At 47.0% G+C, this 27844-nt stretch overlaps 1 protein-coding gene across 1 annotated transcript in view; it reads right to left on the bottom strand.

Moving 5' to 3' along the window:
* Positions 1-27844, bottom strand: part of LOC138567614 (galanin receptor 2b-like) — a 409857-nt gene that overhangs the window by 32403 nt on the left and 349610 nt on the right. Inside the window, exon 2 of the mRNA XM_069646028.1 lies at positions 14754-15145. Coding sequence (XP_069502129.1) covers positions 14754-15127 — 374 coding nt within the window. The 5' untranslated portion in view covers positions 15128-15145. The remainder of the gene's footprint in view (positions 1-14753; positions 15146-27844) is intronic.

Genomic DNA, 27844 nt, shown 5'->3' with positions numbered 1-27844 from the left:
TTGAAAAAGTTGGGAAGCTACTATGGAACACAGGAAGAAAGAGAGTATCTCGGGCAACACCGCAATGCCCATACTTGAGGACGGCCTTGATTTACCGGATTTTGAGCGGTATTTTATGGCTGCTCAATTACAAACAGTACTCATCTGGAATGACGTTCGGGGGGAAATGCTGACTGGACTGCTGGGCGAAATTGCAAAATATCGACAAAGGATCAATCTGATATGGGGTTTTGGTAGGGGTAAAAGGGACAACTAATGTATTCCAGGTAGTGAGGCTGGTTTTGAAGAAGTTGTTAACACAACAGCATGTGAAGCGGTTATATTGCATGGATTAACCGTGTGCCATGGACCAGGGAATTCAATCAGCAATGAGGGGGTGGTGGGCTTAGCTATTCTCAATGAGCAGCATTGCATGACACTTGGGCACCTATTTGAGGACGGCAAATTGATGTCCTTTGAGCAGTGGAGTAATAGGTACTGGATTCCGAAGGGACACTTTCCTAAATTATGCAAAAGTGGTAAAAAGATTAGCTGTCATGTGCAACAGCATTCCAGAGGAGCCAAGCACTAGTCCCGTGATGCAGACGTTATTGTCACTGGAAGACGACAAGGGCAGGCTTTCGAGGATCTATAAGGCAATACAGGTAGAGTATCCTCAGAAGGCTCTAGTAATCAAGGAAAAATGGGAAAGGGATATGGGTTTTCAGATTTCAGAAGGGAAATGGGTCAAAATGAAAAGTCAAAAAGGTGTCAAGAAACACAAGGTTTCAACTTATTCAATTGAATATCCTACACAGGGTGGATATGACCCCAGTGAAATTACACACTCGGAATGATGCACTGAGTCAGAACTGCCCCCCCAGTGTAGGGTTGGGATGATGGGATTTGGCATATGTTAAGGGATTGCCCAACTATCACACTTTACCGCACCAAGTGGTTTCTAAAATCAACGGATTGTCACATTCCAGTTACAAAGGTATGTTTGTGGGGGATTATTCTGGGGACGAAGAACCATAAAAGTAGAAAGAGGATGGCGCAATTTATGTTCACACTGGCAAAACGGCAGGTAGCAATAGGCTGGAAGGAGCCTCAGGGTCCGTCCCTGAACCAATGGATGAAAGATATTTGCAGATGGGATCTAGCGGAACTAGAGATTTTGCACAAAACGTGGGACCCTGAGTCGGAAGAAGGGGTGTACATTGACTGGGGTCAGATGTTAAATGAGCCTCACTCTTACAAAGACTTGAAACTTCCTTGAATGGGGAAAGAATTGCATGGATACCTTATGTAGATGGGTAAAGAATATGGGGGAGGAGGGATGGTATTCGGGGAGGGGGTTCTGGATGGATGCCTGAACCTCTATGTTAAATGTATATCAGGGCCTGTAACTGACAAAATCAAGACATGATTTGTTTGTGTATTAAAAACTTGAATAAAATGTGTTTGAAAAAAATAACAATGGTTTTATTGCAGTGATTGTATGCGCAAGCACATCCCTTAACTGAAAGCAATATAAATCTGCACAGGGAGACTCCGAAGGGTGTGAAAAAGTCGGTACCTCTGCTGCTTATCGTCTCACCCTCTTGACCTTTTTTGCATTGCATTAAATAAAATGGTACACTAGCAGTATGATCAACTTCTATACAAAATCAATTCCCATGCTCTAGAAAAGGTCAGAAATTAATTGAATTTTTTCAAGCAAATAGTTTGGAAAGCCGCATGCAGTTTTTCATTGAGAAGGGAGCATAGCTTTGTGGCATAACGCGGGTCTTAGAAGCAAGACCACGCTGAGCAACACAGGTTCAAATCCCAGATCCGCGCTTGAGACCGATCTCGGGATTAAGCGCCTTATAAATAACCTGCACGTGCACAATCCAAATCTACAAGGCATAGTAGGATCCCCTCCCCCCCGCCTTGTTGCACCTTGAGACACACGTGTATAGGCGCATAATAAATGACCAATAAAATAAAAATAAAAAATGTAATCGCCCTCTGTTACCGCCGGTTGGGCAGTGAACCCATTGCGCTTCAGAGACTCTTGAATCTCTGCATCTGGCATTGGTAATTACCTCATGCAGAGATGCAAGTGAACACTATGCTGTTATTAGTGTGAAGCACCTAAGGGAGACGATTTGAAGGTCAAATCAGAAGAGGAGGGATTGTGTTTTTCTAAGAGAATCTGTCTGAGAGCAAGTTAATGTATTTTCTTCTGTTAATGTAAGAGTGTGATTTGTGGTATCTGCATGCAAGTTACTAAGGGCCATACCCTCGCTAACTGTGCTTAGAGAGACTCAGCTCCACCTCACCGTTGATGCCCCACAAGGCTGACATGTGTTTGAGGTTGTTGATGGTACTCTTGTTAAGCAGAGAATTGTCTATCATTTTGGTGCTGGACTGCACTTCCGGATTGGAGCAGACTGATGTGCAAATGGATATTTCACCTGAGTGAAATTTACAGTAAACTAAAAAATGGTTGTAGACCTTCCCGAGTGGGAACGGTCCCATAGAACAAGTTGTTTGTCTGTGTTTATTATCAGTAGCTGGGTTTCACATTTTTGCAAACCTAAAATAAAATGGGATTTAACCCTAAATTACTAAATGTAATCCAGGGGAGCACCACTGGCTCACTGTGCTTAGAATGGCTCATCCTCACCTCACTGGTGATGATGAAACTGGCTGAAACTTCTGTCTGAGGTTGATGACGGTACTCTTATTTATAGGAGAGTTACCTAGCGTTTTGGTGCTGGGCCTCCCTTGTGGGTGGGACCAGATTCTTATGAAAATGGATACATCTCCTGTGTGAAAGGTATAGTGGGCCGTCAAAACACCTCACAGATCAGGTTCTTTGGCTGCACTCGTTCCCAGCACAGAGGATCCCACATTTTGGCATATATTTAGGCAGGTATCAGGTATCCCATTCTGGCACACACTGCCTCCCTAATATTAGGACAAACCCCCACACATACCTCTCCAGTGAGAGGTTATTCTCTCCCAAGATGAAAAACCTCAGGGATCAGTGGGAGTGCAGAGGTTTTCTGGGTCAGTGGTGATACACTTCCCTCCCACACACAGGCAGACCCTTGTTCAAGCCACCAAGGTTTGCATACTCACCCTGCCCAGGCAGTCTCACGGCCACCAGGAGATCCATTTCTTGATCTGACAAAGGGTATGTGGAGCCACGCAGCTCTGACATCACTTCCACCGGACTTCAAAATGTCAGCCAGAATCTTTAAACCCTTGGCCCTCACCGGTAAGGGAATTATTATCGCTAATAACATTCACCGGGAAAATAATTGGGCAAATCACAAAGAAAGCACTTTACACCTCTTTAGAACTCCATGGAAGAGATACCTAGTCAATCCCAGACTCAAAATGGAGCTTGGCAAGAAAGAAGGTAATCAGAAGGCTTATTAAATAGTCTGGATGATCAGACACACTATATAAATGTACAACACTCTACTTTCTGCAGGAACTTGCAAAGGCCTTGCTTTGGAGCTGTAAGCATGATGGGCAGAGAACGAGGCACGCTGAGGAGAGCCTGGTGAGAGCTATATCTCAGACACGGTCAGAGACTAGGCCCAGGGGGCATGGGACAAGGCAGAGAAAGCCCACTGAATGGTATGTGTCCGAGACCCCTAGAGACCAGATTAAAAGGAATAGAGAAAGCTAACATTCTGCTGAGGCAGTCTCACGGCCACCAGGAGATCCATTTCTTGATCTGACAAAGGGTATGTGGAGCCACGCAGCTCTGACATCACTTCCACCGGACTTCAAAATGTCAGCCAGAATCTTTAAACCCTTGGCCCTCACCGGTAAGGGAATTATTATCGCTAATAACATTCACCGGGAAAATAATTGGGCAAATCACAAAGAAAGCACTTTACACCTCTTTAGAACTCCATGGAAGAGATACCTAGTCAATCCCAGACTCAAAATGGAGCTTGGCAAGAAAGAAGGTAATCAGAAGGCTTATTAAATAGTCTGGATGATCAGACACACTATATAAATGTACAACACTCTACTTTCTGCAGGAACTTGCAAAGGCCTTGCTTTGGAGCTGTAAGCATGATGGGCAGAGAACGAGGCACGCTGAGGAGAGCCTGGTGAGAGCTATATCTCAGACACGGTCAGAGACTAGGCCCAGGGGGCATGGGACAAGGCAGAGAAAGCCCACTGAATGGTATGTGTCCGAGACCCCTAGAGACCAGATTAAAAGGAATAGAGAAAGCTAACATTCTGCTGAGGGCTTTAACTCAGATACTGGCTGAAAATGAGGACAAAGAGCTGCAAGCCTACTGAAGGCTATATCTCAGACCTGACCGAAGTCAGGGACCAAGAAAGAGGGCCAGGATCCTGGTAAAGTCTGAGAAGTCTGTCCCAGAGAAGAAATCCCTGGCTGGCGGGTTAAAATAACACATCCTGCCAATGATCCTCAGCAAGAGGGAAGAGATCCTTGCTGGAAGGCGTATGTCATGGTAATACCGAAGACAACTGGAGGAGTAAATACTTTCCACTTGGAGAAGGCAAGGATGAATAAACCATACAAGGGGGAGGAAATACCCGCTCCCCGAGAATGCTAAATCTAATATCCTAAAGCAAGGGGGAAGAATTACTTACTGGCAGGAGATGTCAAGAAACTTGCTAGGCACTATATCCCAGGAACTGAGAAGCAAAGAAGCGACAGTTAGGCACTTGATGCTGCAGTCTATATTTTAGTTTAGGGAACCCTGGCAAGCACAGATATTCCTTCAGTGGTGACCTTTCAGCATTCTGAGTAAGCCCCATCCTGACACTTTGAGAATAGTTGTCACTTTGGATTTTAGCTGAAATCTATCAACCCAATAAGCGTTCACCATCACATAGCCTTTTGCATTCTAAAACCCGGACGGAGACTATGAGATGTGGCCTCAGAGAGTATTGGATTGTCCAGGCGGCCTGGGTAAATTCTGGACATCAGTCAAAGAACCCCAACATTATATTATTTGACCCAACTCAAGCACTATTCAGGACTTTGACAAATGTAATCCCCACAATAGGCGTTCACTCCAATTGAACGTGTTGTTTTTGAAAAAAAGGTGTTGAATATGAATTTTACTCCTATGCTCCCTGTATCCTTGATCACAGTGTCCACAGAATTTGGGGGAAGCCTTACGCTGATGCACTGGAGTGATATTTTGAACACCTTATCTTCGGCTTTACTGGAGACCAACCTGAGGTTCACACTTTTACTAGCAACAGCAACATGGTCAATTCATCGACCAAGGGATGTGACAAAAAAAACAACTGTGCCAATCTGGGTACTTACTCTCTGAAGCATCCATGAGTTCCTGATTCTTCATTCTTCCTCTGGAAAGGGAGAGAAAGCAGGTTGCAGAGCCTGGCTCCAAGGCCACAGCTCAGAAGGGGATACAGGGCGCTGAGAGAGTCACATCTATGAGTAGTTCAGCATAGTGCATTGTGGAATATGTTGTTTATCTTATCTATGCCAAATTACATTGATTACTGGTTAATGTTCCACCCCTGAACTGACAAACCTTGTTCGCCCTGCTCCATCCCTGATCCCCACTGCTCGATAATAACCACAGCATTGGTTTCTGACATCAGTCTCATGCATTTCAATGAGTGAGACCTGGAAACAGGAGCAAGAAGAAATATGTATCAGTACCAGATGATGAACCTGACTGCTTCAAGTAGAGCAATCATGCACTGTTGTGTTGAATGCTTATGTCACTGGGAATGATTAAATACTTAAGACAAAGCTTAATGCATAGCCCGCCACCAGCCCTTGTCTCTGCAAAAATGATATCTTAGCTTGGCTTTGGAAATAATTGGAATGAATGCATTCAGCTCTCTAGTTTCCATGAGCCCACCACAAAGCATCTTGGGAGATGTTGTGTCTAGCTTGATTGCACCCACCATATGAACATTAGATAGGTTGAAAGTGCATGTTCTGGTTCTGGGTCTTCTGGTAGCTCAGCAGTGTGCATCTTGCAGCTTCTGGCTCCATGGCACACTGGCCGAATGATGATGGTTGGAATCTGCCGATTCCAGTTCTAGTTCTTCCATTGGCTGAGCACAGCACATCTCGGGCCGTTTCTAGTTATTTGCTACCCAGCATCAGTCCCCCAGTGTCTCATCCGAGTCAATCCTTGGCGATGCTGTCTGCGGCTGCATGGCAGCATCAGAAAGGTTAGCCACAGTGTATTTCTGGCCTGGTTCTCCCAGTGGCTCAATACAGTGCATCTTGGAAGGTGTGGTTTCTGGACACATGGTATCCCGCAGGATCACATCAGGAATTTTTAAAAAAAAGTGTATACTGCTTTCATGTTATAAAGGGACTCCGCAGCGTGAGTGGGAAATATAATTCCTAGCTCGTTGCTCGCTATAGCTCCCCTCTCAGTTCTTGTAGGAGATTAGCACAGTGTTCTGTGGAGGGTGCAGTTCTTTCATCCTGTCCACACCTAATGACTCACCCTGCTGATGAAGTGTAGATACCACCCTGGGCCTCAGTGTGAAGTACTGCAAGCCGACAACATGGAGCAAGATCTGCATTTCACCAAACCCTGCCCTCAAAGCCCACAAGGTCTTCCATTGGCTGAGGTCTCTGAGATGACGCAGAGACAGGGTTCAGAGGTCTGTGGAGGAGCTGCCTTGCATAAGGAATGCAGGAGTGGGATGTATTTCATTGCGTTATCCTATGGTTCAGTGCCTCCACCTGCCTTCTCTCCACGCTGCTAAGTCATCTTCGTGGAAAGAGATGCCCTGAACCACCAACGGAAATTGGTGCCCCTTCTGCTGGAAACAAGTAACTGACTTTAGGCACTCTAGGGGCACTCTAGGGTCCCTTTCTGGGGCACAATAGTCTAAAGCTCTTCTCATCCATACCCGATGAAGCATGAACACAAGAATTCAGCCACACATCCAAATGCACATACACTAGACACCCGCATACAGGAGTCTAAATGAGCAAAGAGAAAAGGGTGCAGTCACACATTCCCACTCAAGCATATGCAGACTCGAACATAAAGATGCGCACATATACACACAGATTAAGTTAGAAGCACGCTGGCATGTGCAGAAACACAGGTGAGCAAGCATTGTGGGCATTCAATCTGCATTATTTGTTTGTGCCTCTATATGGGTAGCTAAGTGGCCTGCTGTTATTATTTCTTATTACATGCTGATCGAGAGTAGGAAGTGTGAACACCTCGCCCACTGATTTGCCCCAGTAGAGTGAAAACAGTGGTGTGGAACCTTACACAAATCCCCCAGGGCTCTAACCTCTCACCATGGCTCTTCAATGTCTACTTGGCCCCTTTGGTCAACCTGATCTCTACCTTCTCCACCAACTTTGTGTTAGGCGGATGACACTCAGCTCTCCTTCAGGTTCCCCTCTGCTCCTCTCCTCTCTCGCTCATTCCTGACTGTTTATCCGTGATTCTGGATTGGTGCGCCTCCGACGACCTCTGCCTTTATGCCAGTAAGATGGAGATCCTACTCATTGGCTCCCCTGCTCCTGCTTTCCCTCTCTCACTCTGGCCACCATCCTTGGGCCCTCTTCCTTCACCTTTCTGTGAGGCAAAAAACCTTGGTGTCATCTGTTATGACTCAATCTGGCCTGAATAACGACGCGGTACACAGGGTGCGTCTTCACTCTATTTCTTACTCCAGTTTACTGACTTCCCCCTCTTTCCCGCCTCCCCTCCTCCCGCCCCTCCCTTTCCCGTTTCCACTTTCCCTTTCCCCTTAAAGGGGCTGATGTCCTTTTCCCTTAATAACTCCCCCCCCTTATTTATCAAGTAAGTTCAGTGTCTACATTTCCTCAATGAGACGGGTGGGTCTTCTTGCAACTCTCTGGGGCCGGACGGCCTGGTCACTTCTTTCGTTGTCCTGGTCTGTCGATGTGGGAGCCTATGGTGGATCGGGAGGGGTCCCTTGGCTTTCGGGCTCGTCCTCTTCGAGGGGCGCGTCCTCGGCTGGGTCTTCTTGGAACAGTCTGCGGAAGAATGACGCGTTCCTCGTCATTTCACTGTGGTCCCCCATTGCAGTGACCATGGGCCCTTTCACTTCAGTTACTACCACCGGCTCGGGCCGGTGTCTTGAGTCGGTCTTCCTGGGCTGGGCTTGCCGGACTAGTACCATCTCCCCAATGGGAATTTGCGGTTCTTTGGCTCTCCGTTTCCTATCAGCCCATTCTTTGGCCTCTCGTCTTTTCTCAGCTTCCCATTGTCTTATTTCGTCATCCTCCGCTGGCGTGTAGTCTTCCAGTTGGGGAAGCCAGCATCGTGGCTTGTATTTCATCATGCGTTCTGCCGGGGTCCGGCCGGATGCCTCATGTGGAGTGTGTCGGTAGCTTCTTAGCATCTGTGAGATGGCTTGTGGCATAGAGGTCTGGTTCGTTGCTGCTTTCTGGCGTGTGCGCTTGATGTTCGCCATGAAGCGTTCCACCATACCGTTGGCTTGTGGCCAGAGTGGGGTGATTCTTTGGTGGTGGAACCCCAGGTGTGTCGCAACTTTCTTAAACTCCTGGCCCTGGAACAGGGATCCATTGTCAGTTTTCACTGTGTTTGTGATAACCCATTCACTGAACAGTTCATCGACTGTGGCTACCACGTGATGGAAGGCTGTGGACTGCACGTGTTTCACCAGCAGGAATCGTGAGTATTCGTTGATCGCCACTAGGAAGTGACCTCCTTCTTCCAATGGGCCGTAGAAGTCAAGTGCTATGCGTTGCCACGGTCCCATTGGGAGGGGAACTATCTGCAGTGAGCATGGCTGTGGGCTAGCTGCGTTCACTTGGCATGGGTTGTAGTGTCTCAATATGTCATCAACGATGGTGTCCATGTGGGGAAACCACACCTGGTTCCGTAATATCTTTTTCGTGTTGGCTACGCCACGGTGATCTTCATGTGCGATCATGACGATGGGTTTCCTGAGGCTCTTGGGGGCAACTAGTCGGTTTCCCCTGAGTAGTGTTCCTTGGTTTGTTGTGGCTAATTCGTTGTGTATTTTCTCCATTCTCGCCAGCTCTCTCCTGTCTACTTTCCCCCTTCCCCCGGCTCAAATTGTTCCTTGGCTGCCTGTCGCCACTTGTTCGTGTTTGTGAGTTGGACAGCTGCCCTAATGGTGGGGTCCGCTCTGCTCCTTTCCGCAAACAGTCACGCCGTGATTGCTGGGGGAAGGGCGTTCAGTGACAGGTACACAATGTATTCTTCGGCTTCTCCTTGCATTTCGGTATTGGAGGCTCCGTCCGGGTGTTTTGACAGGTAGTCGGCGGGGTTGGCTTCTCCCCCAGGTTTCTGGATGTTATAGTCGTATTCTTGGAGGCGAATACCCCATCGCTCGATGCGTGGTGGCATCTTTATTTTGGGGTTTCCAAAAAGTGCCAGTAGGGCCTGGTGGTCGGTGATCAGTGTGAAGGTTCATCCGATGATGAAGTGGTGACATTTTTCACACGCCCAGATGGCCGCCAGACTCTCCCGCTCAGCTTGTGAGTAGGCTTGCTCGGTGGTGTTCAGTGCACGGCTGGCGTATGCCACTATGTGGGTTATGGTGTCTTGATGCGGGTTGGTTTGGGCCAATATCGCTCCCAGCCCTACTGTACTGGCATCCATGGTTATTTCTGTATTCCATCGTGGGTCGAAGTATGCCAATTGTCGGTTGGTTGCAAGTTCTCGTTTGATTGAGGAGAATGCTTGTTGGCATTGGTCTGTCCATGTAAAAGGTTGATCCTTCTTCAGAAGTTGTCATAGTGGGCAGGTGAGTGTTGCGTAGTGAGGGAGGTATCGGGCACAATACCCTGCCATGCCCAGGAATGAGCGAAGTTCGGACACATATTTCGGGCTGGTCAAGTTCACGATGGCACTGATTTTGTCCGGGTCAGCTTTGATTCCTTGGTCCGGGAAGATGTGGCCCAAGAAACATAGGGTGTGGGTGTTGACTTCGCACTTCGGGCCATTGAGCGTGAGGCCAACGTCTTGGAGGATGCGACAGACTTGGTGTAGAGCTTCATCGTGTTGATCTTGGGTCACTCCGAAGATTAGGATGTCATTGCTGCAATTAAATGCATTGGTCACCGAGCTGACTAACCTGCGGATTGTTTCCTGGAAGATTTCGGCGGCGGATGAAATGCCAAAGTTCAGCCTTTTGTAGTGGAACAGACCCTTGTTTGTGGTAAAGGTTGTGATGGGTCTTGATTCAGGATCGATGACTAGCTGGTGATAGTCTTGGTTTAGGTCTAATTTTGAGAATTTGCTGGCTTGGTTGAGTCTTACCAGCATGTCTTCTATGTTCGGTCCTGGGTGCCTTTCTCGTTGAATGGCGGTGTTGGGGATCCTCATGTCAACACAGAGGCAGAGGCGCCCATCTGCTTTGGGGACAACTACCAGTGGGGACGCCCATGGTGTGGGTCCTACTGCTCTCTCTATGATGTCGTTTTTAAGTAATGTCTGTAGTTTGTGAGTTACTTTGGCTTGCAAGTGGAACCTTATTCTTCTGGGGTGTTGTGGCACCGGTCGTACAGATGGGTCAATGTGCAGCTTAATTGCATTGTCTTTTAGCATGCCAACGCCTTCAAACAGGTTGGGGTATATGGCTTTCAGTGTCTTGATGTCCAGTGGTCTTTGGCCGACAGCCTGTATAGAGTGGGCATTGGGTGGGAGCCCTTGTATCGCTTCCGATTGATCATAGTGGATGTCTATTAGATGCAGAGTGACGGCTGTTTTGTGGCTTAAGAGGCATCTTCCTGTTGCTGGGCTATGAATGAGGTGGATTGCCGTCGGGACTCCCTTCCCTCTGTGTATCAGGTCACACATAAATTGTCCTTTGGATGTCAAGGGTAAGGTTGCACCCCATTGAAAGATGTGGGCTTGCGATGGCTGTAAAGGGAACTTGCCGGTCAGATTTTCATATGTTTGGTGATTCATGACATTGACCGTGGCGCCTGTGTCCACTAGGAATTGGGTGTTGACTCCTCCTAGGTGGACAGTCACTCGGGGTGCGGTACTGTCATCTGAAGAATCAGAGATGAGCCGGACATATTCCCTGCTGTATCGATCGTATTCCGCATATTTTTCTGGTTCTATTGGTTGTTCTTCGGTGGGCGGGTTTTCATATGGGTCCTGGGTGTTGGTCTCTCTTCTGAGGTCTTCGTCGGGGTAAGATTGCATGTGGTATATTTGTTCTTGGCTGCTATATATTTTGTTAGTCGGTTCCATTTGTAGGTTTTCCACTGCTCTGATGTACCCAGGGTGTGCAGTGTTCGTGGGGTTGCTGTTCCTGGTGTTCTCCCTACGGTCATGGGTTGAAATGTCTTGGTGGCTCATACCTCCTTGTTTGTGTTTGTTGGTTCGGTGGCCGGTATGCTGGTGGCTGTGGTGTCTTCTCTCAGCACATGCTCTGGAAGTGATTTTCCTGGCTGCACCTCATGCACATTTGGCCAATCGCAGGGCACTGACCTTCGTGAGGAAATTCAAATCCACAGCGGTAACATTGTCTTTCTGGTTGTGTTCATCGTGCAGGGTTCCACGAGTCTTGTTTGTACGTATTTACGAGTTGGCGACCCTGTTGGCTGCTGGCAATGGCCACTATGGTATCTGTCTTCTTCGGGTTCTCAATGTTGGCGGCCTGGATGTCCATTCTCTTATATACTCTGACTAGTTGTGCTATCTCCTGCAGGGGCAGGGGCTTCTTTAGTAGGTTTTTCTGAATATTGTGATGACAGACATCCTTCGATCTCTCTCAAACGGATGGCTTCATTGTCATTGAAGTTGGCGAAATCGCAATATGTTATTTTTCTCTGAAAGCATAGTATGAACTGTCCAATTGTTCCCTGCGGCATCTGGGTGCATTGGTTGAAGGTGTAGCGTTCGTAATCTCTATTTGGAATGACAACTAAGCGGCTATTGATGGCTTCAACAAGTCTTTGATATGTTGCCCTCTCTGCAGGCAGGATGGTTTTGATGACGCTTTTGATGTCCTTCCCGACCAGGTTGGTGAAGATGTCTAGTTTGTTTGGTGCATCTTGGTTTCCTACGGCCCTCATAAACCCTTCGAATTCGTCCATCCACTCCTGCCACCTCTGGCCCTGGTTTTCTTGGGGTTCTAGCGGGAATGGGTTTGGGTGACATAGGAATGATATGGGGTTGGTGGATGTTATCCCCGGTGTGGACCGTGCTGTAGTGTCCACAGCGGCGCTCCCCGATTGCGACATCTCTAGTGGTCTCTGCTGCGTTGTTTGTCAGCTGGTTGCCGGGCGTGGTACTCTCCTGTTGTGTGAGGGCTACCTTTTCCTAGGTATCCTTTGCTGAGTCACCCTCTTTGGGTGTGTTCCTGTTGACACGGTTAAGGTGGGGTTGATAATCTATTTCCGTTTTGTGTCCCGTCCACCTTTAATGTACAGTTGCTCGTTTTCTAGTGGTTTTATTAGAAGTATGGGCTTTTGTGCTTGTGAGTTGGTGACCCTCTGCGTCACCTTCAATGAGTTCAGTTCCTCGCTTTCTAGTGGTTTTATAGTGGCACTAGGCCTTCGTACTCTTGTGCTGGTGACCCTCTGCGTCACCTTCAATGAGTCCAGTTCCTCACTTTCTAGTGGTTTTATGGTGGCACTGGCCTTCGCACTCTTGTGCTGGTGACCCTCTGCGTCACCTTCAATGAGTCCAGTTCCTCGCTTTCTAGTGGTTTTGCATCCCCGCTGCAGTCTGCTCATGTGCCCTCCTCGCGCGTGCCCCTCAGTACCTGCAGCAATGCGAACTGCCGTTCGTGTCGTCTCTCCTGCTGGTGTACTCCCTCTCCTCCGCGGGCGGTGCTTCCTGTTTTCCGTGGCTCCGGTGTGGCATCTCTGCTGGCCCTCTGTCTGCGTCCAGGCTCACGGGGCTCTTCCTTCCCTGTTTGCTCACCGGCGCGCCGGACCTCCTTCCCAGCCGCTCCTTGGGTCGCTGTCTGTTTCTTCTGCCTTCCTGGGAGAGTTGGATGCCTCGCTGGGATCTTCCTCTCCAACTTCCTCCGCAGGCACCGACGTACCGGACCACCTCACTGGTCATGCTGGGTTTCTTCTACCCGACGTCGCCGTGTCCCTCCTTGATGCGGTGGCGCTCCGGTGCTCCACGCTCCTCCTTCACCGTCTGGTGGCGTGGGGTTTTCTCCGCTCGTCGCCAGTTGTTATGACTCAATCTGGCCTGAATAAAGACACGGTACACAGGGTGCGTCTTCACTCCGGTTACTACTCCAGCTTACTGACTTCCCCCTCTTTCCCGCCTCGCCTCTGCCCACCCCTCCCTTTCCCGTTTCCACTTTCGCTTTCCCCTTAAAGGGGCTGATGTCCTTTTCCCTTTATAACATCATCTTTGACTCCACCCTCTAATTTTCTCTGCACATCATAGTCCTTGCCAAGAAGGCCCACTGCCAGCTGCACCTCCTCAGATAAATGCTTCGTATTCTCTCTTTCCCCAGAAAATCACTGTCTCTAGAGCCCAGCTTCTCTCTAGGCTGAATTACTGCAACATCCTCTTTCTCAATCTGCCTGCCTCTACCTTTCGCCCTTTGCAACTAATCCAGAACAGGACTGCAAGACGTGCCCTTGGGCTCAAGCCCAGGGACCGTAATTCTAAAGCCCTAAAATCTCTCCACTATCTCCCGCTGGTGACAAGAAGCAAGTTCAAGACCCTCTGTATCGTCCACAAGGCTTTCTGGGGCTGGGGCCCGCACTACATCCAACTCTCTCTTCCAAAATACCTTCCTTCACAAGCCCTTCGCTCATCTAACTCCAACTCTCTGAGGGTCAGACACTTCTCCAGGCAGAGAGTGGGTGGGTAGATCTCTCTCAGCTGCAGGTGCCTCCCTCTGGAATGGCCTCCCTGCCCCTCTCAAACTTGAGCCTGACCACCTGAAGTTCCAGAAGAAGCTCAAGATCTTCCCTTTCTCCTCTGCTTTCTCTCTCTCCCATGCTGACCACCTGTCTCTGGCGCCAACGGGTTGCTTGGCTACACTCAGAATCTCACTGAGTACCAGGCTCCTCCATGATCAGTCTCCCCTGCACTGCCTCTGGGCCTACCATGCACCTAGGGGCTGTAACTGTAACCTCTACAGTCCCCTGCCTCCTTACACTTACCCAGAGCCTTGCTGTCCTGGCTGCACTTACTCAGAGCAATGCTGCCCTGATTGCACTTTCCCCTGCCCTCTCCCTGCACTCCCCCCCACTCCCTTCGCCCTGTGCTTGAAGTTGTCGCACTTGCACGATCTGAATGACACAAGGCCTAGTAAGATTGTTTGTCTTGTCTTCCCTCTGTTTTCTTGTGTGCCTAGAAACACTTGTGTACAGGCGCGTTATAAATTACTTATATCATATATCATATTGTACGGGAGTTACAATAAAAAAGGCCCCCTTGACATCTGCCATCTCTCCCAGGAAGTGTCACAAATTCAAGACCTGCTTGGAAGGCAACTGGGATCTTATAATGGGGGTGGGGTTTGCATTAGCTCTTCCAAGCAGTTTCTGCCACTTTCTGGAGCAGAACAATTCTGCTGACACCATATTGATAACGTGTTACGTTTGCTGTTGCACTGTTTTCTTTTCCAACATGAACTCTACGATAATTCAGCATCCCCCTGGGTTTTTCTGAAATTGTGTACACATATATTACATTGCGTGTACTATCTATATTAAGTGATTCAAGCACACACCAATGTTATCCTCTCCTTGATGGGTGTGAAGGTCTTCACCTTTTCTTAATGACTAAGGTGCACACACCCCTTACCTGTCCACGGAGACAGCAGCCAGCGTGAAGCTGCTGGCATACATGGTGAGGTAGATGAAGAAATGCACTGCTTTGCACATGAAGGAGCCGAAGACCCAGCCCTCCAGCGAGTAGATTGTGGCCTGGAAGGGCACGCAGAAGATGATGAAGGAGAAGTCAGCCACACTCAGGTTGAGGATGAATAGGTTGGTGGTGTTGTGGTTCATTTGCCCGTTGCGGAGCAGGACGGCCAGCACCAGGCTATTGCCCACCATGCCCAAAAGGAAGATCAGGAAGAAGACCACTGGTACGATGACACTTGCTGGGCTGAACTGGTAGCTGTCGGAAGAGTTCCAGTGCCCGGCAAGGCCAGCAAAGTCTTCGTGTTCCGTCATTCGGTACAATCGAGGATCCTATGTGGAAGAGAGACAAGGTCTTGAGCTGAGATCGGCAGAAGGCAGAGGCAGAGGCAGAAAGAGGGGCTTGGGCATGCAGCAGGGACGTGTAAGGTAGAAAGGCAAATGCAGTATAAGGAAGGCCAAGTGAGATAGACGGAGAGGGGCAGGAGAGAAGAGAGGAAGATCTCCACTGTAGACAGAGAGTCTGGGCTGGGAGAGAGAGGAAGGTAGTGCTAGTGTGGAGAGAGAGAGAGAGAGAGAGAGAGAGAGAGAGAGAGAGAGAGAGAGAGAGAGAGAGAGAGAGAGAGAGAGAGAGAGAGAAGAACACAGAAAGAGATTGATCTACATGCCATAATGTGAGAGCGGAAAGAATTAAGAGAGAGAAGAAGGCTCATTAAAAGTGCATTAAGAGTTAGAGGTGAAGGGGCAGGAGCGAGGACACATGTGTCTACAGAAAGAAAGAGAGGGGGTTTGAAGCCACATATCGGCCAAGGGTAGAGGATATTAAGTAGAAGAGTATTAGGTAGAGGAGTGGCGATTAGACCAAGCATAAAAGTCAGGTGCCAGCAGCTGAGATGGTTAGTCAGTCCCAATTCAGGACTCTGTCTCTAGGACGGGACTGCCATCAGATTGCCAATTTGTTGGGAGGGCAAGGGGGATTTTAGTGAATTGAACATCTTGTCCAGTAGGAGCTGCTTTCAGACCACTAGCTCAATTCAAGTAACATGAGTCTAGAATCGGGACTCCTTCACTGGAATTAATCTAGTTGCCACTTCTGCCTAATCTCACATAGGAAATTACTTCGATTATATTGGAGGAATGAAAGTGGAAAAGCTACTCACTTTAAGCGGCAACATATATTGACCAATACACATTCTGTCTTGCTTTCATGTACATATATCAGAACCCTACTGGCACATCACTGCCAGTTTTCATTGGCAGCTTCCAGTATATTTAGCACACCATTTACAGTTTACATTATGACCAGTTGTCAAATGACATCATGCCCGAGCAACAGTTAATTTCCGGTTCCTATTATTCCCAGTGGGCACTTCAGGGCCGGTTTCCAGTGAACTACGTATCACATCGTTGGTAATCAAGGACATGATCCTATGGCACACAATTGACAGAGCCGATGTTCCCTGTTCATACAATGTGTGCCATTGTGTATTTTTCCTGTGGTGGACACATTAAAGACTCTGACCCCAGGCAATGTCTACTATTGGCTGGCAGACTGCTTGGGTGGTCCTGATCACGAGGACAAGTCAATCCAACCCATCCTCGAAGCTAACAGCAGAAGGGTATGTGTTGAACTGCTGACAGCACTTTCCTTTGGCATATAATATGCCATAGCCCTGGGGCACCGACCTGATTTTAAATAAACAGCCCTGAGTGTGATTTGCTCTGGCCCTTGTGGTGTCAGTGAAATGGCTACATGTTGCTGTTTTGTTAACTAGTCAACTTCAGGATTCCCACGAGAGGAAACAACAATACATTGACCCCCATATATGACGGTGTCTGAACATGCACACACATCAGCATGCATAAGCATAAATCTAGTCATTGTGTTGGCCCTCACAATCATACATTCCCTGTCTTCATGGGAGCGCAGAGGCTACACACATTGTGTAACTGCTCATTTTAGACCCAATGCAATCAGCAAATATGGCATACGCAGTTCTGAAACAACAACATTTACAGAGTTGGTAGTTCTGAGACGAACGGTAGCACAAGTGTGATCACTGTCCCAGCATTTGTGAAAATCTTTTCATTGAATATGTGCACGAATCTGGACACTGCACTGGCACTACAACGAGAATGTATACCTGAGATTTCAAACACTCCTGGAGACGAACGTCTGAGAACCTTGGTGCATTCCCAGTTTGTGCAGTCTCAGTATGTTCCAGTTTTACAAATCCAGTATGCTCATAGCTTAACTCCAGTATTGATAGCCTCGGTATGTTTGGTTTTCACAATCCCAGTACATTCCCAGTCTGGGAAATCCAACATCCTCCCAATTTTCAAAGGGCCATATATTGCCAGTTTAGCCATTCAAGTATGTTGTCACTGAATTCAAACCCAGTGTATTTCCATGTTGGCCAATCCAGTATTATCCAGGGATGAAAATAACGATAAATTCACAGTTCGACAATTATAGTAAACACCTGTTTAGACAAACTGAATGAATAAATGAATTCCTAGTTTGACAATTCCAGTATACTCAGATATTGACCACCCCAGTACATTCCAAGATTGTAAAACCCTAAACCATTCGCAGAGTGACAGTCCTGGTGTATTCCCAGAATGCACTATGGCTGTACTGTGAACCCAGTGTGCACAGCAGTATAGTCCCCTTTAAAGTTGCATCATTTTTGGTGTGCACCAACTGTGCTGTTACAATAATGTCCTTATACTCCTGGTGTACTGTTACAGCTCTAGCTAACTCTCAGTTTCGAAAGTCTCACCATGTGTCCAGTCTAGACAGAGATAATATAGTCTCGTTTTGAAAATCCCAGTCTACGACCAGTTTTCAAAATCCCTGTGTATTCCCAGTTTGCACTCTTCCAGTGTATTCGCACTGTGACCATTTTGGCATATTGGCAATTTTTCCATCCCAGTATTTTTCGAATGTGAAAATTACACTGCTTTACCATTTTGACGAACCCAGCACACAACATTCGCAGTATGGACATACCCAGAATTTGAATAGCTTGCTAAACTCAGAATGCCCCCAGGCTGATACCCCCTGAAAAACTCAGTATGACTATACACCAGGTTTGTGAAATCCCAGTTTGCCAATCGTAGGATACCCCCTCTTAGACAATCTCAGTATACTCGAACTTTGTATATTCCCAGTTTGATAATGCTAATATGCATTCCGTTTAGCAGCCCAACAGAGTATCAGTTTGACAACCCCAGTACAATTGCAGTTCAATAGACCCCAGTAATGTCACGGTTTCACAATCCCAGAGCACTCTAAACTAGCACAATCCCAATATATCCAGAGTTTGCTAACCCCCAAAAAATGCCAGCTTGTCATACACCTGTAAGCTGTCAGTTTGGCAACCTTGCAATGATTCCAGTTTGGACAGTTCCGATGTGTATAGTCCCTGCACAACCCTAGTATGCTCCTAGATTGACAATAGCAGGTGCATTCCAGGTTTACACAATGACAGAATATTGGCAGTTTGACAACCGGGTATTTCCCAGTTTGACAAGCATGAGATACGGTGTGATCACGTCCTATGTTATGGGCTGGTCATGGCCGTGGTGTCGTTATCCAGCGGGCCAACAAACAAAAGATGAACTCTGTCATATAGGGCGCGTAGAGGACTCCACCACTCCCTCAGCCAATCACCAGTACTGGAAGCATTACCTAATCACAGAATCCAAGAAGGCTGCAGGAAAGGAGTTAACAGAGTGAAGGACTTCCCAACCCCCATACTGATGAACACAGAAGTGAGTAACAACTCATGTGACAGAGGGAGGTGGAGAGATTGATCCTGCCCAGTAAAGTAGCTTGGGGACCCCATGATTCCTGTAGAGAAATGAGATCATCCATTTTCCCAAATGGTTGGTCCAACTCTTTCTTAAGGTGTTCTTCCAGTCTCCCCAATCCTGATTTTTTGTCCCGTCCTCCTATACCATGTGCATTGTGACAGCAGGTATCCCCCTTGCCCCCTACTTATTAATAACCTTTAGGTCATAGTACATTTGTGGAGAAATGCCGTCCTTCAAGAACCGGTGTGCACTCCAATGGAGTATTCAGTTTTGGGAAAGTGTTGCCAGCAATTAGATGTCCTCAACCTGGCCATGGAGAGGAGCGACCAGCCAGAGCATCGGCACCCACATGGAGTCCAGCGAGAGGGAGGGGGGGGTTTGCGGTAGCAGAACATCATCACAGGTGCCACAGTGGTCTGTCTTTCGTTCAGCAGCCAATAAAACCACCTGCTCCACTATCGGAAACTACAAGCACAGAGGTGGGGACCTTTCAGGTTTGTGGGAGCCGGCAGAGCATGGTGAATGGGCCACTTAAAGTCTCAGTCCACACATGTGCACTGGGTTACATGGGCCAGTAAAAAGGGAGGAGAAGGAACTGTGTGAATTCACTCGACCAATCCACATGCTCCAGATGTGGTTCCACAGGACTACAATAGAGCATGGTGTTTCATGTCAGCAGAGGTGTTGCTAGGTTTGGAAAAGATCCGGGGCTATGCTAACTTTGGGATTGTCGGGACTGTGGGCTAGCTATCCTTTTTGGTTTTAACCCCTGAGCTTCTATCTGGGGCTACAACCAAAAGACCCAGGGCTATAGCCCCCTCAGCCCCCCCCACCCCCTGCAACGCCTCTGCATGTCAGGTGCAGGAGTTGAGAAGACGAAATCTGGGGTGTGCCGCAGCGCTGTGGTGAGAGCAACAGGGAGAGTGGTATAGCAGGTAAGTGGTGTAGTAACTGACATTGTCCACTTCAGCGAGCAGAGCTCTTCATCGTCAGACGAAGATGTGGCGTACCCAGCAATGTGCTCCGATACAGCCAGCGCAGCTCCATTCAGACATCAGAGGCTCTTTTAACATTTATGCAAGATTTCACAGACACCCAGCTCGAAGGGAATTTTTCTACCTGACAGGCACTTAGATCAAAGAACACGGAATATTCATGCGCTGCCACCTCAGAAAGCCAGCGCAGAAATGTTGAGGTACATGCAACAGGGACATATACATTTTTCTGTCAGACCCCAAAAATGACAACACACTCCAAACCAAAATAAATTCTGAGGTGAAAAACACAACAGTGGATTCTGTCATCAATTGTGAAAACAACAATTGTAACTAAGGAGAGAGTGGAAGTGCATAATACACGGACTCTGGAGTGTCAATTATGGTCAGTGGTATGCAGCATAGAGGCAATATGCACTCAGGGGAAAAATGGCAACAGACTCACTCCCGGTGACCTACCCTCATCATTATGATCACAACCTTGTTTATTTTTTATTTAATTTTTCTCAACTGGGACATGTACAGGGGAATCCAAAATGGCTACTCCCTCATATAAAGACTTGGCTACTCCTGTATAGCCGAGAGCACCAGCAGTGGAGCAAGTTAGGAACAGTCAGTCACTGACTCTCACTCAATTACTCTCACAGGTGCAGATCCTCACAGGAAGGCCTAATTAGGGGCGGGGTTATAGGTTTAATTAAGCCCATATGCTCAGTCATGCTTTGAGTGTCTGTGTGGAGTAGGAGCTGGTGGCAGGAGTTTGGGCGAGGCTGGCGAGAGAGGAAGTGGTTTTCTTGGAGAATGGAGTTCGGAGAAAGGAGGGGTTGCTTGATTTAATTATTTATTTCATGTGTTTTAGTCCAAGGGACTTCTCATAAGTAATACAATCACATAATCAATAAATACATAAAAACATGTATACAAACAACATCATATATAAAACAATCGCACCTATAAAATCTATATAACTCAACTCATCCATAAGTCAATTTGCATCATGTTATCAAAACTCATTTTATACATATATAAAGCTTACACTAAAATATCAATGCCTCACTTAAGAAGCTAAAATCTTTCAATGTTTAATTTAGCAGAAAGGTTATTCCATATTCTATGAAGTGCAATGTGCAACGCTGTGTTCTTCGTACTGAAGCAATAGTTCCAGAACTCGTTACTCTTAATCTCATCATAGTGACGAACATAAACACACAACTAATGTATGTACACAGATCTAAAACGCACATATGCCCAGAAGATTCTAATTTATTGCAAATATTACATACCCGGCAATATCTTGTCTCCAAAGGAAAACCATATCTAGCACCCACTACGCTAAACTGGCTACCCATCAGACAGCTAATCAAGTTCAAATCAACGTGCATAACAAACAGAGCAATCCACGACCAAGGCGCAGAGTTCCTTAGGAAAAAAATAAACATACATCGCACAGCAAGGCCACTTAGATCCAGCAGCGACATCCGTTTGCAACCAAAACCATACAACAAAAGAAAACTCAGAGGATCCTTTTTCTCTCACCTCGTCCCAAAAACCAGGAACGAGCTACCAAAAAGCATATGTAACATATGTAACACAAGAGCTCGCCTCCTATTCAGAAAACTCCTCAAATCCTGGCTCTTCATCCCATAACTAGAAAGAATGACAATAGGGCATACACAGCTGAAACAATGCTGAGAGAGGAAACCGATCCCCTGTCCCCTAAGCTATCGCCTGTCAACAGAAGTAAGGGAATAACAATCTATGGCATATCAACTTATAAATTGAAAGATAGATAATCTAAAATCATACCAAAGAACGATCGCCCACAGAGTAAACACAGGCCGCAATGGACCACCGACAGTAAATAGATAGGAAGGGAACGGCTGAATGTATAATACAGCATCAATACCAGATTGGGGGGATAATGCTGGCCCAACTGGGTGTACTAAGGTCGAAATAACACATCTGGGAACCAACCACGTCATCGCCCTTAGAAATTAGACAGGCAGGAAAGGAAAGAAAGAATATACCTACCCCTGTATGACAGATACATAGAACAAGAATTACAAGGATTAAGAGACATATAACCCACTTATCCAAAGCTCAAATTTCTGCATACTTAAATCACACAAAAAACCCACACAACCACCTCTCGCACAGCATACCACACGCACTTCACCACACCGCAACAACAAACAATCAACACATAAGTCGCACCAACAGCACACGAGGACTCGCATCATTCCGATATTCACACCCAAGCTCAGCGCACAGTGAAAACCGAACTGAAGCTGCCAACAGGACACCACCTTCTCACTTTTCTACACCCACTTCACCCTGCTAAGCCACTCCCCACCCCCACCTCCACCTCCTCATTTGCAGATCCGCCTGAGCGCCTGGGGACCAATTCCGTTGGTGACGGTGCGCTATATAAATACCTTTAACATTACCATTAACATTAAATTTACTCAATACTGGGAGTTGCCTAATCCGGAGTAGTAATATGAATCTTCGGACTTTGACTGAAGGGCATATTAATATGTATCTTCAAGGAGCTAGGTATATATGCGCATTCTTGGATATATCAGAATATGATCTTAATTTCCTAAGTTGATCATAATTGTTGCTCCAGTCCCAAATACCTAATTTCGTTTTTTCCATTAACATAATAATACTGTGAGTGCCCGGGGTAAATCAGGAGTCCATGCTAACTTTTCAAGCATATCATAACACGCAGCTTCAATCGCCAAATTGCTTTTAGATGAAGTTGCAATAGGGGCTAGAAGCAAATCAAGTAATTTCAGCATAGGGCACATAGGTTCAGGTTCTTTCGGGGTTTTAAAATATATTAGCCCTTTCTTTTCATACGCCTGACCTTCCAAAGACGTCAATCCTTGGTCCAATGTTATTAAAGTATCTGTGATTCCAACCCAAAACAGATTTTCCCATTCTTTTTTCCCATTTGCATTTTCTGTCTTACATTGCATCTGTGATGCCAACCCAAAACTGATTTTCCCATTCTGTTCTGATGAAAACCCCAAAGCCCTGTGTTTCATTGTTAGGTGTGGCAAAACGAATTTTCCCATTACTTTTCTGTCTCCCATATAGTTTCTGTGAGTAATTTTCAAAATCCGTTTTCCCATTGTATTCCCACTCCCTGCCACTGCCTTTCATTCAAAAGAGTCAAGCCCAATTGATGTTTCGAGGGTGAGGGTTGCTGGGAGAAAAGCATAACCCTGCTTGAAATCACAGGGTGTCTTGAACTGTCCAAGGATGAGCGCCCTTTGTTGGGTCCTTGTTGGTTTATTCATTATTCCTGGTTATATAATACGCTGTGGTTGTGGTCATCCCTTCTCATTTCCTCGGGTCTCTGACGTTAAGTGCCTGACAACGGCATTGTGAGGCACTCATCCTGGGCTGTACTGAACCCCACTAATACTGAACAAAGAAGCGAGCAAATCTGCTTATGCAACGATCGCAAAAATCTAATCATCACATTCTTACCTATTCAATAAGAAAGCAACACTGGAAACTTGTCCATTCAGCATTATGAAACTGTTACATAAGAGGATTAATATGCCTGTAACATGACTGCAAAATGAATCAAATATGCTAGGACAAATGTACTGTCTCACAATAATTGATTGTTGACTGATTCGTATCACCTATGCCTTGAAAAAGTCTGAGAAACGGTGAAACACTTGCACGTGCCTCCAGGTTGAGATTGTGGGCACCACTGTGCAGCATTACATTGCACAGTGTCACGATACAAACATTGATGTTGAGATACAGGTTTTATGTAACTATGAATAAAACAAAATAAAAATCAGAAATACAATGAGATCGCATCTAGCCTCACGTATTTACCAATTCAAATATAATAACTGATCTTAATGCGCATAGGCTAGCATAGGAAACCCAAACCTAAACCAATACGCATTTCAACTGGTTGGTGGATACCAGTCCCTCTGTAGCCGTGCAGCAACTGGAGAATTCCCTAACGAACCTAAACAGAAACTTGCAAACCTTTATCCCACGGGTAGAGCACACTAAAACTAATTTACTCACCCTTTTACTCAGCAACTAACATATCCAAGAGTAGGATGTGTGAGTGCCGAAGGCTGATGGTAAAAAAAGGCCGAGGAGTGAGATAACCGAATGAACAGAGCAAATATGTCATGTCTGGCCGTAGAGGAGGTAGGGCTGCCAAGACGACATTTCACCCGGGGCAGCATAAAGCCTTGAACCAGCATATAACATTTGGGCAGGGTGCTCAGGGCAGCAGGCGCCCTGGGAATGGCATCCATGGATGGCAATTAAGGATGCCTGCACGAGAAGCCGCTAGCCCCGCGCCAATCATCTTTCAACCTGTGCAACTTCCTGCCCACCATAGGTTATAAAAACATCTATGACTCATTCACAAAGTTGAGTTTCACCAATTCATCTTCAGAAATGACTTTGCAAACTTTTTTTTACCTCACCCTAATGGAGGCATCCCCTCATTTCCGTTTTCCCTTACCTGCCTCAGCCCCCGTACACTGCATTTCACTACTCCCTCTGCCCCCTTTCTTGGGGTTTGTTGGCTTTTTTTTCATTGTTAATGAATTGCATGTTCGTGACCATGTGTTGAGAAAATGCCATTCATTCATATATTTCCGAGAAACCTGCAGGACCCCGGACAGATAGTCAACACAGAGGCAGAACAATAGGTAGGTCTTATCCTAGTCTTGGGGGGTTCCGGGGGGGGGGGCGCTGTTTTCCTCCGTGAATTTAGCATTGTTGCATTGCACTGAACCTTTAACAGGAGCCCAAGACTAGCCGACCACCGGTGAATGGCCCGGTGAATGGCAGGAAGCAAAAGAGATAGCCAGGAAGATGAAATAGAAAGACTTATGTGAAAGAAAAGGGGTGTGATATAAAGAGGGAGAGGCAAATGTAGACACAAGAAACCGAGGGAAAGAAAAATGAAAGGAGGAAGCATAATGCCAGAGCAAAGGAAGAAGAAGAGAGGTGAATAAAGAGGGAAAACAAGGGGCCCAAGCAAGTGCTGTGCATGCCTGTGCTGTGCCCAGGGTGGGCAAACCAGGCAGAACAGGGCACATGCGGTCGCACTTGGGCCTACGCTGGCTGTATCTGGGTATTTGAGGCTATATCTAGAATGTGATGACTGCACCTGACATATGAGGCCATTCCTGCTTTAATATGGCACAGGCCTGGGCTTATGGGGCTCTATGTAGCAATATTGACAGTGTCTGGGACTATGAGGATGTCTCTGAGCATATCAGCCTGACCCCGGGCATAGCAGCATGCCCCCGAGTGTACGAGTATTTACTGACTAAAAGGGATGCCTTGAGAATGTGCAGTAAAACCGGATTGACTGTGCACATGAAGCGCTACCTCTCCACATGATACACGCGGGCATATGACGCTGTATCTGGGGGGTTTTGGGGCATTTAAGGCTGCTCTTGCTATGCAACCCGGTGTCTTACATATGTGGCTGTTCCTCCATACATGAGCTGTACCTGGGCAGCAGTCCAGGACACGCGGGGCTGTAGCAAGGCACGTGCAGCTATAGCTTGTGGTGAGTCGTGTTAGCAGGACCTATGAGGCCATAACTTATCTTCAATAGGTTATGGAAGCGCTGCTGCGCCGGGCATAGAGGCTGTTCCGGGGCCTAAGGGTCTATTCCTGATTAAACGGCTGAAGTCCTGAGCATATAAACCTGTGCCCAGACAATTGTATTTCTGCGGGGAAAAGGCCTGTTTCTGGTCATATGATAATTCACCAGGGAATAGGGAGGATATCTCAGGGGCAACGTACTCGCCTTGGAAACAAGACAGCACGCAGCAACTCTGGGTATTAAGCACGTTATAGATAATCAATTATTATTATAATAAAAAAAATAACCAATTATAATACAGGTGATTGACGGCCGCACGCGGCTGAAGCTGCACGCACGTGCCAGTGACTCCAACCTCCTTGCAACTTACACTCTTCAGGTGTGGCAATTACCCTTAGGAAGTGACGCAGCCACAATGACTTCAACATCTATTTATCTTTGTCCAAGGACATTAGATGAAATTCTGTCAATAGTGAAACCCTTACATATCTCACAACGTGAACACGTTAAAATAAACATTGATTTCCTTAATTCTGAATCCATTAATTTGACATGATTTGTCCTTCTGGTGCAGCATAGGGGTCGATGAGTCAATTAGTAAAACAAATCGGATTTACTCCTGATGTACATGAAATACCATTTGTATTGTCATCTCTAACGTCAATTATTCCATTCACAGAGGCAGTTGAGCGAGGTTCCCGGGATGACCCCGGGTGGTGCTTAGAAAAGATGCGCTGGGTTTTCCTGTTCATATGTTGCCATTTGTTCAACAGATCCCCCCACCATCCACACTCAGGAGGCTTTTTCAAATCTCACATCATTTGCTTGCGGCCGTTAGCTATATCGCGAGATGTCGCTCTGAAGAGCTTCACAGGGAACACTTTCCTTCGTGAGTGGCCTCCTGTTCCTCGGGGCAGCACAGGGAGGAGTGCGGCGCAAAACCGCATTCTGCAAACCAGGATGTGATGGTTAGGTGGGAAAATCGTGTTGAAAGGGGTAGGCATGTCTTGGTGCACCTCCACGTGAGATTTGATTTGCAACATTTTCACTTGAAGCCTGAATCGGCCGAGTCCCCTTTGCAAGGAGAACAGGTCGTGACAGATTTTGGGTGGGTTCCGGGCAGAGAGTCATAGCAAAAAACTTTGGGGAAAAAACATCGAAGAGAAGAGAGGAAAGAATGCATGAAGGAGCCTAGGGTGGACGAAAGGGCTGGGCTAACTAAAGGGGCCAGCCAGAACACATGTAATGTAGTTCACTGCTGAAGGTTACCAGTTAGGGTCCAGGGTGGGCAGGTTCCCATGAATCGCTCTGGGAATATTTTACAGTAGGTTGCGAGAAGTATGCCCACTTTTGCAAATGGCGCCCGCACATGATCCACACGAAAGAGTCTTGATTATGAGTTCATTTCCTGGCTGAACTGACTGCAAAATCGCAAATAATGTTTAAGGGAAACAGACAGCTTTCAGAATTTGAGCCCCGCGGCTTTGGCCCTTGGCATCCTTTTTTCTCATGAACAGGCACATTGAGATTTAAGAGGAAATTCACACATTTTCCCTCGCTCTCAGAGATTTCAAAGATAAACAGGAAGTACATCAGTAGGTCAATACACCTTCTGCAGAGATGTGTGTATTCTACAGGTCAGACATTTAAATCAGGTAGGAACAACGCTGCCGCTAATTCTTCTGGAGTCAATAAGCGCTTAGGAGATTCTAGGAGGCCCTGGGCCTCTTCATGTCTAGGCCAGAGGAGATCACGTGTCAGGCACGCCTTGTTCCATAATGAGTACACAGCTTTAATGTGTGCAATATGACAAATGGTAGAGATGCTTGGCAGGCGGCTACTTCCTAACGGCCATTAGAGCAGTGATAGAGTCACTCACATCCCAACTGTGCATCATGTAGCCTTTCTTCCAGCTGAAGTCACTTACCTGCGTACCTCTCGGGTTGGTCATTTTACATTATTTGAGTCATTCACCTTTAGAAAGACATGAGGAGAGTTAGGTCACGGTCAGACGCATCTCAAGCATCTCAGGCAGCCATTCACTCTTCTGATGTTACTTGCATAAGTCGGTTGAGGTTGGTGGGTAGTTGCCCCATTGGGGCGGGTGGGGTCGGAGCCCCACTGTCTTCAGTGAGGCAGCTCAACCATGAAGGAAAGCCAACCTGACTGGATGTGCCTCACTCCTGGACATGAAGGGATGGAAAATGCACACATGTGGAGATGCTCTGCTGTGCCACCCCAACCACGCCTGCAGTGATTCAACTCCCGATCACTGGTTGGGTTGACTGGACCCTTGGAAACTAGAGGGTCTCCGACGTCACACTACATCCCTGTTTTTCATAGTCTGTGATAGAGTCAGTGGTTTGCTGACCCAATAGAACACAAGGCCAGACTATGAGGGGATGGCTCACAACCAGAGTCTTTATCAAGGGAAGGAGCAGCAAGATCTACTGGAGGAGCCACGAGGACACTGCATGATGGAGTCAGTGCCAGTAGCACAGGACAGAACAAGATCACCCGAGCATGATGCGAGAGTGCTGTTAGCAGTGGAGCTCTGCATGGAGAGAAGGGCTACCAGAGGACTCCAGGTGCCTCCTAACT

This window comes from Ambystoma mexicanum, chromosome 2p (genome assembly GCF_040938575.1).
Source record: "Ambystoma mexicanum isolate Mex_15411 chromosome 2p, UKY_AmexF1_1, whole genome shotgun sequence".
Lineage (NCBI taxonomy): Eukaryota > Metazoa > Chordata > Amphibia > Caudata > Ambystomatidae > Ambystoma > Ambystoma mexicanum.
Note: the sequence above shows the minus strand (reverse complement) of the source record. Positions and strands in the feature narration are given on the sequence as shown.